The sequence below is a fragment of the Catharus ustulatus genome, chromosome 1, assembly GCF_009819885.2.
Source record: "Catharus ustulatus isolate bCatUst1 chromosome 1, bCatUst1.pri.v2, whole genome shotgun sequence".
NCBI classification, from domain to species: Eukaryota; Metazoa; Chordata; class Aves; order Passeriformes; family Turdidae; genus Catharus; species Catharus ustulatus.
This window is the reverse complement of record NC_046221.1, coordinates 116,055,811-116,070,730: the sequence shown is the minus strand read 5'-3', so window position 1 is coordinate 116,070,730 and position 14,920 is coordinate 116,055,811. Positions and strand designations below refer to the sequence as shown.

Below are 14,920 nucleotides of genomic sequence, written 5' to 3'. Positions count from 1 at the left end.
CGGGCAGGGGAAACCAGGATGTGGTGCAGCCGCCCGGTGGGGGAAGCCAGGATGCGGCGCAGCTGTGCAGTGGGAGCCCGGAGCTGCGAGCCGTGCCAACCGGCGCTGGGGGTGGGTGGGAGTGCCGGGGCCCGCGGCACGGGGAGGGCACTTGGGGCTGCGTTTAAAGGCTACACTGATCTGTGAAAAATGTTTGCAAATTGAGCACCTGCCAGTAATTTGTTACTTTGTTGCGTGTGGCGCAGCTCCTCGCTGCAAAAAAATAGTGCGCCTTATAGTCCGGTGCGCCTTATATAATGTACAAAGTTGCGAAATTTGCCAACTCCCGGAGGTGCGCCTTATAATCTGGCATGCTTTATAGTAGTGAAATTACTGTACTTTGCACTTTGTTTCACTAGCTTTTTGAGTTGTTGGGTTTGGAGTCTTGCAGGTTTTTTTAGGAAGAGAGTGTCAGTGAACTTAAAGACTTAGCTTTAAAATATTTGATGTGTATTTTTCACTTTCCCTTTAATATTTTTACAAACTTTTGTGTTGTACTGCAGGGTTCACTATGCTGGCTACAATGTAACAAGACCAGAAGGTGATTTAGGGAAGTACAAATCCATTCCTCATCATCACAGAGGTGAAGTCCAGTTTTTAGGACGGTAAGAAAAACAGAGAAATATTGAAATAATTCAGCTAAAAATGTAAAACTTTTTTCTTGCAACCACACATAGGAATAAGCTGCCAGTTCTTATCAGTGTTATTTCCTCTGTGGTGATAAAATTTATATTTTCTTAAATTTTATGTTTGCTGCTCAGATATTTTTATTTAACCATGAGAGAGACTAAATTTGCATGTCAGAAGATATTATCATCATAACCTTTGATCCATAATGTAATTGTTCCATAATATTTTGGGCATTAGTGCTGGCAGGGCTCCATTAGCTGGCTATTTTGGGTATTTTGCAAACGGAAGCAGTACAGCTAGGGCAAAGGACTCCTGCATGAAAACTGAATTTAAAACTCCTCAAGGATTGGTTTCTTCCCTCATATTTAATTATTTTCTGAGATACAGGTCTTATTTCCTGCAAACATTGATTTAAGCATTTTCTTTTGGGGTTCCTTTATTTTGCTACAAAGATACAGAACACTTAAACTGGCCAGTAGGTTCTGGCTGCCCTGGAATGGAATAGAAACCAGAATGCAGCAGATGAGCCACACAAAAAATTTAGAAGGTGAAATACGAAATAAAGAGTTTATGATATGTGTTTTCAGGTAACTAGAAATACTGCTCAATTCTGTCATCAATGGATGCCTTTTTCTGGGAACATATTTTTTCTCTTTTATTCATAATTCAAAATTATCAATAAAATTACAGACATGTGCAGTAGAGATGAGTAAATCTGTTATAGAAACAAAGATGTATATATGGGTAATCTGGGGGAGGGGAACTTTAATCACCTCAAATTTAGATGCTTGCAAATGCAGGAGTCTCAAGAGTGAAATGAAAATCATTTCAGACATTTAAATGTGTAATGAAGAATGGTGAAGACTCCTAAATCTTCCCTGAACTCCTAAGTTGAATTTTATAGCAAAAGAACATGAAGAAATTGAATAATCTTTAAAAATATATTTAGTCTGGGACCATAAAAAGTTTACGCATTGAATGCCTCCATTGTTATTTTGTCTCAATGTTAACTTGTATAAAATCTAACTGCATTAAAAATCTTTAAAATCTTGCTTTTAAACCTAAGGTAGGTTATTTGGTAATTTCAAAGTAGTTTCAGAATTTAAGGTATGCTTCAAAATTAAATGACTGTCACAGTATCATGTCTATCATCAACTGAATTGTTTCTTGCAAATCTTTCTCATTTTTCTTCTTCCAACTCCTTCTGCAGATACAAACTTCTGAGGTATTCCAGAGAACGTCAGTATATTGATGGATTGAACAATTTGGTATATACTCCTAAAATACTTGTCAGTAAGTTGTATAAAAATATAACTGTTAATCTCATACCAGAACTCGCTCCTGTTAGAGACTATTGATGGAAGTGGAATGGCAAGATATCCCACCAGAATAAACTTTTAACACTGGAAGCTACTGATAAACACTGTAAAACAAAAAAAAAACCCCAACAAACAACAGCTTAGAATTAGCATTTTTTGACCAACTGATGATATTTGGGATGAGAAGTGATTGTATGTACCATGCATTTTGTTCTGAAAGAAAAGCCAGCAGCTACCACTCAGATGTTTACAGCATGAGACTACTGTTCAAGCCTTCATTCTTCACACTCTCTATCTTAACTACTCAACTAAATAAACTGCAGAAAACAGACTTGTAGCTTCTCTGGAAGTAAGGAGAGAGGCCTCTTCCAGAAATTTTTTATACTAAACTGCCCCTCCTCATATTTAAATGAATGCTTTTGTTTCTTTTTAAAATGTGTTTTGTAAATATGTGATGTAAATTAATGTGTGTACATTGCTTTTCAGTTGTTCAATATTTTATGCTTCAGTATGTATTTGAGTGTGCTCTCATTTGAATTCTATAGGAATGTTTTTATTAGCATGAAAGAACAAGTGTAAAATGTAAGTATGCTTATAAAAAGGTTATACCTTATGTGAAATGAAGGAAATATTAATTGTTGGCCAGCTATGACTGTAAACTGTTATACTAGTTTTGAGCTCTAGGCCTCCTGCATATCTATATAGAAAAGTAATTTCTTATATGACCCTGCTAGAAAGAAAGCTTTTAATTTTATTTATTGCCAGCAAAATTGTATGATACCCTGCCTGCCATCTGAATTGTATTTATATGCATATTGCATGTGTATTACAGAAAATCTTGCAGTTGTTGCATATTATGATCTACAGGAACTCTTAACTGTTTCCAAGTGTGCCACTAGTGTTCAATGTCAGGGATTTTAATGCCTAAAATGATGTGTCTGGGTGCGTACAGTATTTTGGTATTGTTCTTTTTTTTTTTTTAATTTTTTAAATTCTTGTAAACAGCACTTTTATTCCTCCAAAATCAGAAGAGCCAAAAATGTGTCTTCACTGGAAGAATATTACAGTTAGATTTTTAAGAGAATAATAAAACATAGTTCTAATAGTTCAAATGCTTGCAGTGTGGGATTTTCAGAAGCACTATGTTGGCCGCACTGTTCTGCTGATGAGGATGGTGATGACATAAGCAGAACAGAAAGCAGGTCAATCCCAAGTGCTTTTTAAAATTCCACTCCTAATATATTATTCAATATAGCTATTTAAGGGCCTATTCTGGTAGAGTGCTGAGTGCTTCTATGATGCACTGAGGATCCTCAAGTCAATGACTGTCAATGAGATTGAGGTTGCACAGTCCGTCTAAGGATTGGTCCTGTTTCTCTATTTTTGTGGTGTTAAATGTAGGAATAACTAGCCTCTTTCCTTATCTTCTTATTTTCTCTTTGCTTGTAATGTTATGCTACCTAGAAGTATCCCACTGCTAAGCATTATTATCTTTCCTTATATTTTTTTACATTGCTTGTTAATACAAAGGAAAAGGACCGGGTCATTTATTTTCTATGTTAACGCAAATATAGTGACCAAGATATACTAAACTGTTTTGTTTGTCAGTTACTCAGCTCTTTAGGAACCAAAGACTGACTTCTGCTCCCATAAAGAATGGAAAGCAGTATATATAATAAGGATTTTTTATCCATAGAGTGTTCTGTAAGAGTGTTGACAAAGAATCCTAACTTTGAGTCATTACTATATGTTGGTTTCCTGAATTACTGCCTCAGATAATGTGGTGCTTTGTATATTTTAAGTTTGTTTGCCATAAACACTTGTTATTTCTTTGGCATCCCAGCAGCAAAATGTTGCCCTTAGCCATCCTTCAGTAATGTTATGAGCTTAGCTGTAGGCATCCAAATATTTAGTAGAAATATTATTATTTAATTTGATAGTTCAGAACAATTGTAAGGGATTTTTTATGCCATACTGGAATTACCTTAATATCTATCAGTTAATCTAATATGCTTTAGGAATGATGTAATACAATGAAAAATACCTAAAAGCATAAAGTGATGAAAACACCCTTCAAAAGCATGCTTAAGTGTTTTGCTCACCTCCTGATAGATTTTTCTATAAGTGGGTGTATAGAACATTCTGAAGCATATGGAGAAAGCAGAGATAATACACAGTACGAACAATTATATCTTCAAATACAATTAGTCTTATTTCATAGCAGGCTAATACAGTCCTTTAGGAACAGTTGAATAAATTTTTTAATCCCTCATGTAATTTTGAAGTGATTTCTGGTTTTCAGTACAGGTTCACCTACAATTTCACACCTATGATTATGAAATATCTTTTGGTACCATAGGTCTGTACTGTTTTCTGCAGCATGCTTTTGTGCCCATCTCTTAGGCATTCTGTGAAATTTATGTGCAATTAAAAAAGAAAATCTAATGCATATATATGTATATATCCTTACATATATACATATTATATTACACATATGCTGTGGCTGGACTAATATAACTTTACAGCTTTAAGTGATTGATCATGTATGGTCCTAGAAAAATGTGTTTAAACCAATATGTGAATGGATTGTGACATATAGCTGAGTTCTTAAAAAGTTTACATTTTGGTGCCCCAAAATGATGGATGTTAAATTATGAATTGTTGACCAACACTCTTGTTTAAATACCTTTTATCATTTTGTTGAGAAGTTTTAGAAGTTGCCACCTTAAATTACATCAAAATAGTGTTTGTATACTACCTGCTTGAACTCAGTACTCTTCTGTAGTGAATTTTAACATAGACAGTGCCTTCAAACAAAATAAATACGATGCAGAACTAAGTGTTGTGCACATTCCTTTTGATAATTTCATGGTTCTTGTAAAATGTAGAGAGAAGCCAGTCACATTGGCTTTTGCATTGCTGACTAGGCAAATAAGAGACGTCTTCAAGGAGTGACATGGAGGGAGAAGAAGGGAGTATTTTACAAGATTCTGAAGGTCTTACAGATTAGCAAGTGAAAATATTACAGAAATATTAAGAGCAGAATCTGGTTAATATGCTAAGTTATTCTCAAGCCCATTTTCTGTATTTCAAATTTAAGTAGGAGTATGTAAAAATATAAAGTCCATTTTGCAAATAGGCATTGTATTGAAAAGCAAGTGCAAAATGTCCTTTCTCTTGGATCTTGCCACTCTATTTTTCTATTGTTATGTTTACTAATTGTTGTAGTGGGTTACTAATGAGCCAACTATTTTAAAAAATTAAAAGGATCCATTGCATATCAGCAAGTGGAAGTGTACTTAAGATTATTTTATTTGTAGAGGTATGTAAGATAGGCTTAATGAAAAAAATGCACTGAAGCAAATGCTGGGAATTAATTTCCTGTGTACTATCATAGTTTTGGGTTTTTTTGTTGTTCATGAAAATGTTTGTACTTTTTTATCATTGTCTTTTATGAAATATAATGTTCTAAAGATTGTGTTGGTTTGTTTATTCTGAGAGTCTGTGGAAAAGTTATCATTTTTACTTTTTGTTTCTAGACAAAATGCTCGTTATTCTAATGCTCAGTACCCCAAAGTAAAAAGAAAAGACACACGTATCCAAATGCATCAGGTTTGGCTGTGATGGGGTCAAGGCTTAGGCTGCTTAGGCTAGCAGGATGTTTTCCCTTTCTGTGTGTTTATAGGCTTTCAGCATCTTTTTAATTTTTTTTTAGGTTTTATTAGGCTAAGTGACTCAACCTTGCACACTTTTCCAAGTCAGGGTTGCTATTCTGTTGAATCTCCTAATGGTTCTTTCCTATATAGGGATTACTAGAATGGGAATAGAAGGATTAATCCACATTTCTCCTGGCATTAAATAGGAAAGTGATTTTCTCAGGATTCATCAGTTATCCTTATTTTTATTTGCATGTTACAGCTACTATAAAAGTGTCTGATAGTTTGAGGTATGCAAGTAATTCTGGGGAGTACTTTAACTGGGGACAATATTTGAAGAATTTTCTGCAAATACATGAATAAGCTTCTTCAGGCATATTTGGGCAATGTACTTTTCTGAAACACTGGCTTCTGGTCTGTCCTTGAAAGTGTCACCAGTTATGATATATTGGAAAACAGGAAGGAAGGAATTTTAAGTATGTGTAGTGCGCTTAGCATCTTTAAATGCAGTTCTACAATGCTGTCACCTTTACCTGCTTTCAATTCTATGTCTCCAAAATCAGAATTGAGAGGTGAGTTTGTCTGATAATTATGTGGGGCCCTGAGTAAGTAATCCCATGAGACATCATCTGTTGTGAGCTTCATTAATAAAACATAGGAGATGGTAGTGGTGGATTGTATTTTCTGTCTGCTTACTTTTCATGAGACACCTTTCATAGATGTGTTTTGTTCAATTCCTTTGCAAGAAGAAATTTGGTTTATCAACTTCATGGAAGATTTCGGTTTATTCTTGAGTCCCCATAATGGAATTTCAATACATTTTTTTTCTGAAAGTTCATGTGTTTTTTTCAAATCCTAAACTTTTACTCAGAAGGGCAATATTGACAATACAGAAATGCAGAATACTTGTATTCAGAAGAGTATTTGAAAACGAAGTCAATAAATTTTCTTCCTAAAGTTAACAAAGTGAATAAAAAACTTACTGTTAGTGATTTACTATGAAATCTAAAGCTGTTAATACAGTCAGATACCAAGTTCTTATCATTTATTAAAATTTTAATTTACACAACTGAATTTTCATGCTTAATGTCAGCTTCTATTCCACTGGCTCACTAACAACTGCTGTAGTTGAATAAGAGAAAGGACTAAGCACAACAACAATCTTGTAATGCCTATTACCAGCATCATTGGCTGTGAACACCACCTGGAAAAAGAAAAAACAAATATGAGATCTCTAGATAAAAACCTAGATGGAGCCATTGTGATCATTGTATGTAACTTCACAGGAAACTTCCAAAATATTCTCACTCTGAACTGTGACTGCCTGTAACACAGTTTCTCCACTGATTAAATACCCTTAGTTAAAAATATAAATATCACATTATGTAAGACTTTATTCAATTTATTTATTATCCAAATTGGCATTTTCTTCTCAATACTCATAAATAACAGCAAGACTTTTTTTCTTGATTCCTTATTGCTCCCTTATGAAGGTCCACTATGAACCCATTGTTTTTCTTTATTAAAAAAAGAAAAAAAGCTAGCCCATTTGCCCATTCTTTCAAGAGTTGGAATGCCTTTGTTTCTCTTACAATGTTCTGCACTTTATGAAACAGAATTAAACAGTGCTACACTAGCTATCATGAGGCCAGAGTATAAAACAATGAGTTTCTTTAGTTCTACTTAAAAATCTAGTATTTAGAGAAGGACTGCATTAGTTATTTGGCCATGTCATAATAACCTTACATATGAATGATCTATCACAGCCCTATTAACATCTCCTGACCAGCACATCCTGTCCTTTGATTTCTCACTCCACATAATACATTACTTTGTGTTGTGAGATGAGAGGTGTCAGCTTTTAAAATAGACATTTTAATAGTACTCTGTGATGTGCAGCTTGTGCTCCTTTCAACATTAATAAAAAAGATTCATGAAACAACCAGTGAACTGAGCAAAATGTTCTCCCTAGTGAGGTTTATTTTTAAGAAAGAAGGCTCCTGCACTGTAGATTAAATTAATTTCCAGTCAACCATTATCTTGATACACAATCAATTTACTTGCCTGCTGTAAATCTTTCATCTTCCCTTTTTTATTTCAGTTCCCACAGAAGGCAAGGCTATTCAGCATTAACATTATTTTCCAGTATAAGAATGTCATCTTTCATTTGTTTCAGGAAGACAGAAAATTTAATCCAGGTGTTTGCCACCTTTTCACCATGGAGATAAGGAACAGAGCTGAGCAGATCTGTCACCGCCCAACAAGAAACTAATATAGAACTGCTGCCACTGAAAGGTTGTAGGAAAACACTAATGCTGTTGAGGGGAAGGAGACAGTCCCCAAGGAGTATCAAATCCTTCAGCAGGCTTCACTTTTTAGCTGGTTTGGGACACCTTCCTCCAAGAGATTTATTTGTCCCATGCAAATCAAAGAGACATGTACCTTTTCTTTTTTTCTGTTGTAAACTGGGGCTCCAAGCATCCGTAACATAGTACATACTTTTGTTGTCTTTAAAAATCTAAATAATGAACTTTGTCTGTAGCCATGCAAATACTGTCTGCAAAAGGCAGATACATGCTTTTCCAAGGGGACTGCACCAAGTACTCCACTTGTTGTCCCTCAAATGCTTAGAATAATCACAAAAGCAATCATGGGCTTAAGTAGAGGTAGAAGGATGGAAAACCTCTCCATATATAATACATCTAGGAGCTTTGAGACTTACCGGGGAGCTAGTAACTAGGTTCTGTTATAAATACGTTGCTACAAAGCTTTGAGATTGTGGATTTAAAGTGTAAATGTGAAAATATTTTAAAGTGAAAATAAAGTTCAACCTATGCAGTTAGTAACTGAAGTCCACACATACTAAGTATCTTTATTCTTTGCAACTGAAGTAGAGGAAAAAAAAGAATACTCACATCAGCATGGTGGTGGAAGGGATTCAAGCCCAGACTCTTCCAGTAAGAGGCTGTATCAAACTCAAGCTTGTATAACCCTGCTACAAATTGTTCTTTAGTTGTAAGCTCTGGAAGGCCTCCTTTGTCATTGGTTTGTCTGTGTAATGGTAGAAGAACACAGTTTTATAGTTTGGTTAAAAGCCTGAGAAAGATTTTAGCGATTGAACTTGAGTGATGTGTGGCTTTAGTAATAGGATGAATATTTCTGTTGATCTGGAATGGCTTATGTCCATCTGTATTATGGATGCCTCAGAGCTTATCTTGACATTTGCCACTTCTACAGTGACCACAGCAGATGGCTGCCTGCCATCTCACTAACTCCGCATGGTTTGTTTGGGGATGAGCCAAAAACTGGCATTATTGTTCACAGACTCTTGGCAGGGTCTTGGAGTTAATTAAATGAACCCACTCAGAGGGAGAACTTCACCACTGCTGTAAGCAATGTGGAAGCTCTATGATGCACTCACTGTGCTGCTGAGTAGGGTCAACTGTCCTGGTTTTTCCATGGTTTTCTTTCTTTTTCAAATGTATTGGGTTGTTTTATCAGTGTAAATATTGTTTACATTTAGCTGTTAGAAATTCTGCTCTTTGAAATGACCATAGGTAAGCTAGCAGGGTAACCTCATGGAATTCCTTGTGGTTTGCATGGGCCTCAACAAACAGGTGGGTTTGTTTGATTTGAAGATACTATCAGTGTCATCTAAAGCTCTACTACTAGATGTATGAAGCTATACATCTTTGAACACCAACCGATTTAGGGGTCCAGAAGCAATATTGAATGCTGTCTCTCAGACAAGTCCCTTTTTAGACATACCTTTTTGTGAAATAGGTTTTATAATACTAGGAGTTTTTTTTTATTATTAGGTAGGTGCCAACCTTTTTTGGAACATATTTTATTCTAATTACATGCAGAGAACAATAATGTCATTGTGCAATGCATTACTTAGGATTTGTTTTTTCATGTAACTTAGAAAATAAAATATAGAATACCATTTATGTCTGACAAGATGTTCTGTAGTCAGTTACCAGAAGTTTTATATTCATTCAATTACCTCTTTTTCTTTGTCATAGATTGATCATTGCTAGATAACTGGTCACTTCTCTAATAATCTTTTTCAGATAGTACCAAATGCATCTTTGATTGAGAACACTTGTTACAGGACCTCTTGCTAGCATTCAATTATTTATAAATTGTCAAGTCAGGAGAGGTTGATTTAATATTAGCATGACTTTTGCTTACCTTATCTTGAGGTTCTCTTGCTCCTTGTTTCAAATGTTAAATGTGTTTTTAAGACTTCACTCAACATCCGGCTGTTATGATTATCTTTATATAGAGTCTCCAAGCTCAGAAATGAAGATATGTGAACTGAACACTTACTGGAAAATGTCACGCATTTACAGTGATAGAATATGTGTGAAATTGTCTTTTCACTTGGGGTGTGAGGCAATTTAAGTGGTACAACATGAATAGATTGTTTTCCCACATTGTACAAGTACATGGCCTTCACTGTACCTCTATTTTTCAAGGACACATGGGAGCAGTGTTGCTTGTGCCAGCCCACTGCTCCACGACACCAAAGAGCCATACAAACAGTTTCTGCTGGAATTTCTAGAAATGCATCTGAGTCTGGAATTTCCTATTTGAAGTTCATGGGCTATGCCAGCTTTAGCCCTTGAGAGCCCTTTCTCACTAATTTTTTGAGGTGAAATCGACTGTTAGCCTGCCTGGAAAGATCTCAGGTGAGACTTGGCATCTAGCATGAGGAGCTTAGTGTGGAAGTTGAATATTGCCTGGTGTATAAAGAATGCTCATTCTGTGTATCCCTTAAGAATTCTTCCAATTTAATTTCAGACTATAAATAAAAATGGATTTTTTATTTTTTAAAATGTTAATATATACTAAAATAGAGGGCAATTTTAAAAAGTAATCTGCATTTTAAATTCTACAATCATGTTTTTTAAGAGACATAGTAATATGTATATATCTGGAGATTCTTTTTTGTTATTTGAAATATGATTCCTTCTCTGTGGGGGAGAAGGTGAGAAAGATTTATCCCCAAATTTTCTGCTTTTGGCTAAGTCCTTTACCTTGAAGTAAAGAAGGCTATCAAATATGATGTGTTATATGTTCAAAACAGTTTCTTTTTAAAACAGTGGTGTTGTAAGAAATGAAAATCCATTTAGAAAGATGGAAAATGGCCAATAAAGGTAGGATTCTCAACCAGAGTCTTGGTTTCAAAATGTAAGAGTCTGTCTGATTCTTCTGGTAACAGTGCAGCAGTTGATTGCCGGGTACTCAAAGGTAATATAGACCTTTGCAATAAAATTAAAGAGAAGTGATGACTGAATTAAAGGATAGCTTAAAATACTTTCTTGTGTTCATAGGAATTATGAAACACTATAAAACCATTTTGGCATTTGAAACTGTAGTGCATTTAAAAGACAGTCTGCAGCAAGTTAATTTAATTGTATGTTATCTTTCCACTGAGCAAAACAGACATCTCACTTTAGAGAACATAGAATTGGTCTTTCAACTATTTGTCTTCTTCCCACTGCCTTTCCCATCTTCCACTCGTTATTTTACCGTGACTTACTTTGAACTTAAGAGTTCCCAAGATCCTTCTGCAGATTCTTTATATAATTTAACTGGAACGTTTGAAGCTGGACTTCCTCGGACTGAATCCACAACTTTTACGAAAAGAGGATACTTGGGATCAAAAGGGTGCTGCAATAGGAAGAGAGGGTTTTTATGTTGCAAGAAGGGTAAGTGATGGTGCATCAAAAAGAAGTAAGGAATATTATTCTTCAGATCTACAGTAGAGACCATATTCTCCATGAGAGGATTGCTTTGTGCTGAGGACACATACAGTAATTTCACGAATACAAGCCGCACTGAGTATAAGCCGCATCTCTGGGTGTTGGCAAACATTTTGTTTTTTGTCCATAAATAAGCTGCACCCGAGTATAAGCCGCTCTGTTGTTCGCAGCGAGGATCCGCGTGCAACAAAGTTGCCAAATAGTAACAGAACCGCGGCAGGGCGGGGTTTGCTGGCTCAGCTCAGGTTGTGCAGGCTCGGCCGGCTCGGGGCTGCCGATGGGGCCGGGTGGCCCAGCCTGGCACTGCTGCTCGGTGGGGCCACTTGGGGCCGGCCGCCGCTGCCACTGGGCTCGCTCGCCCTGGCCCGGCGCTGCCCCATGGTGGCAGGCAGGGACGGAGCCCCCCGCTCCTGCGGCGGCGGGCAGGGACGGAGCCCCCCGCCTCCTCCCCGGGCCACGGCAATGGCGGCACGGGACCCCCCCGTCTCTCCCCCGGGCTGCGGCAGAGGAGGGAAAGAGAGAGCTCTCCCTCCTCTCTCCCCGCGCCCCCCGTGCTGCCTGCAGGGAGCCAGGCTCCACCCGTGGTGCAACAGAGTAACAATTTGTAACAATTGTAAAATGCCGACTTTGCAGCTGCTTGGCTCGGCACTCTGGCTGGCATTTCTGAGGTTGTAAATGTCAGAAAATTATTCACATATTAGCCGCTCCTGAGTATTAGCCGCATTTCCGGTTTGGGAGCCAAATCTTAGTCAAAATGATGCGGCTTGTATTTGTGAAATTACTGTAATCTGAAACTTTCTAGGGGCTGGATATGTTGGAGCCAGGAAGGAAGATTTCAGGTGCTGTTGGGCACCAGAGAGGCACTGCAGCTGTGAGACCACGCTTCTATTTTTCCCTTGGTATGGCTTAGCTAACACATCATCTCCAGCATGAAGTTGTAACTAAATTGTGGCCTCAACAGGAAATAATTACATCCTCAGAGGTAGTAGGAATGTTTAAAAATCTGCCAACTCTTCCTCTGTATTTTGGGCTGGCAATTTGAGCAAAGCTTTCTGGATTTGAGAGCCTCTGATATCTTGTTGCCATAGAATTATCTCTCTGAATTATCACAGAGTTACAGTTCTGCTGTAAGCATGATAAGCACCACATACAGATTCTCTCCTAACAGCATGTTGAAACAAATTTGTCAACCCAGGCAGCTACATAAGGACAGGAGAGGAAAACCTTCCTTCAAATACAGGATAGTTTCATCCCAACATATTTATCACGAGTAGTGATTATATCCTGATGTTTTACCTTTTCAAAAATAGAGCTGGATCAGGGCTTTGACCTTACCTTGTTCTGCAGATGAAGAGTGAGAAAACAGAGCTTTGTAAAATGTGCTAATCAGGGATGATCTCAAAATAGCAGTCATTGATATCCATTTAATCACTGTAAAATGAATTGCTATGTAGATGGTTAAAAATTAAGACCCCTCTCTTTCATGGCCTCTTGCAATCTGGGATGTTCCATGGGCGAGGAACCCTGCCTAGTATCATACCAATGTACCAGGATGCAGCTATACTGCCTGTATGCCCAGATTCCTTTTCTGGAATGCAGGGGCTCCTCACTGGTGTTACTTGTGAGGCCTTGGCAAGAAGGGCTGCACTGCTGCTGCTGATTTTCCTGACTTTTACACTCTTGGAGTTCAATGAAAGTCTAATTCCTCAACAATATGAGTCAGGTATTATTTTCCCAAAGGTCAGAGTTGAGAGGAAAAATGGGGAGTTGAGGAGAGAGATGACGCCTTAAGTTTTAGCTTTTATTTTTTCAGATTGTGTACTGCATTGGTTTGTGACTCTGAACTTCATATACAGTGTTAGCAAGTTCTCTTCACAGTTTAGTCAGACAAAACAATCCTTCTCCATCCTGAGAACTAGGTACACCATTGCAGCTTCAGCCCAAAAAGTGTAAACAACAGCGAATTGAGGAGAGCAAACTGTGAGGATGGAACTTCAGAACCTGGAACTATAATTGAACAATTAACCCCAATATGTAAATGGACCAAAACTTATAAAAGTGTGAAAACCCATGACACACTGTCCATCTTGGGTGGAGCCGTGGCTGGGTTGTTGTACTGCCCAAGGTGTATCCTTTGAAGGCCTTTTAGTAAATACCTACTTTATTCCTTTAACATTGTCTAGCTTTAGTTCCAGGTAGCCTCTCAAGCCATCAGAGAGACAAGGCTGTTGTAGGAAAATTTCAAGCTGAAGCATCTGAGTCTTTAGCTTGCTTTCCTGTGATAAATGAACCCTCTGGAAGAAGAATCCTGACTTTAGCTCTGTTCTTTACTTACATGGGATGAAGCTGCAGTGGGTAGAGCAGTAAGGCAGCGGTCTATAGAAGGCCTTTCTCCAGCATGGATTTTGCAACAGGAGATTAAATTCCTCATGGCACAGATTGTTCATTATGTTGTGAATGATCAAGGGTTTTAGTCTAGTGAATATGGTAGTTTTTCCTTTCTTGTCTTATGTTGTTTTTCATCTAGTTGCTGTGTCTAATATGTCTACTGACAAGCGCTACTTCTCTACCCATAAAGTCCTCTCACTGATCACTAGTGAAGGAGAAAAAAAGGACCAGAAAAGAGCAGCAGCAGAGAATTACAATCAGTACTTCTCCAACAGTGAACAAAAAGGTCACTCGCTTTTCCTCACACATAATATAAAAGCAAAACAGTAATAAAAAATAGAATATTATATATTCTCTCTATATATATTTTTTTTGCTTACTCCAATTAAAAAATAATAAAAGAAAATAATTGGGACTACATCAGTAGAAGGACTTCAGTCCCAAGATACTTACCGGTGGTGCAGCTTCAGAGCGAAGTGCCAGGCCAGCTAAGAAAACCAGAAATACAGAATGAAAAGCCATTTTGCCTACCACTAGGAAGTCTGTGTCAGCAAGCAGAAACTGGTGGAAGCTGTGATTTTTATATCAAGGCCTCTGAAACCCCTATGACTTTCAACACGTAGATTCATACTATTTACTTAGTAAACAATGAGAAAATAAGTAACCTATCCAAACATGAAGCTTGTCTCTGAAAATAAGTATTTTCTATCCTTGTCCATGGAAATATTGTGAACATTGCCTAGTTCAACTACTGTGTCAATTTTCTTGCAAGAAATGTCTATTCTGTTTTAAATTTCTCTGTTTATTGAGGAATAATGGTGCATTGTCCTCATATAACTGAGACAAATACAAATTTTATGTCAACTCAGCAATTTCAGTGAGAAATTCTCTGTGATTATGGCTTGGTTTGGGTCACCCATGCTTATATATTGAGACATTTCTCTCTGTGTCACTCTCCTCTCCACCTCTAATAGAAAGTAGGTGGATAATTTGTGGGCTATTTCCTTATCTTACACATTCCCTAGGAAGAAAAATACATTACTTTTAGTTTTCAGCATGGAATCAAAATACCTACACACCAACTTCTGAAGCATATTTAAACAGTATTTTAAGTTGT

The 14,920-nt window shown here is 37.2% G+C and overlaps 2 protein-coding genes across 2 annotated transcripts in view; one reads left to right on the top strand and one right to left on the bottom strand.

Moving 5' to 3' along the window:
• The window catches only part of B4GALT6 (beta-1,4-galactosyltransferase 6), a 31,026-nt gene extending 25,560 nt beyond the window's left edge, over window positions 1-5,466 (top strand). The window contains exons 8-9 of the mRNA XM_033051601.2: window positions 543-644; window positions 1,880-5,466. Of these exons, the coding sequence (XP_032907492.1) occupies window positions 543-644; window positions 1,880-2,027 (250 nt within the window). The 3' untranslated portion in view covers window positions 2,028-5,466. The remainder of the gene's footprint in view (window positions 1-542; window positions 645-1,879) is intronic.
• Window positions 3,440-14,617, bottom strand: LOC116992218 (transthyretin-like). The gene is made up of 4 exons (XM_033051625.2): window positions 14,257-14,617; window positions 11,193-11,323; window positions 8,560-8,695; window positions 3,440-6,848 (listed from the first exon to the last, which is right to left on the bottom strand). The coding sequence occupies exons 1-4, from the start codon at window positions 14,323-14,325 to the stop codon at window positions 6,741-6,743; spliced, it is 444 nt and encodes a 147-aa protein (XP_032907516.1). The 5' UTR covers window positions 14,326-14,617; the 3' UTR covers window positions 3,440-6,740.
• Between the last annotated feature and the right edge of the window lie 303 nt (window positions 14,618-14,920).

Excerpts from the sequence above, each read along its gene's own strand:
- LOC116992218 (XM_033051625.2), bottom strand. The coding sequence starts at position 14,325 with ATGGCTTTTCATTCTGTATTTCTGGTTTTCTTAGCTGGCCTGGCACTT. Across the intron at positions 8,696-11,192 it reads TGGGAACTCTTAAGTTCAAA|ACAAACCAATGACAAAGGAG; the intron begins GTAAGTCACGGT and ends ACCATTACACAG. Across the intron at positions 6,849-8,559 it reads CCTTCCACCACCATGCTGAT|GTGGTGTTCACAGCCAATGA; the intron begins GTGAGTATTCTT and ends TTCTTTTTCCAG.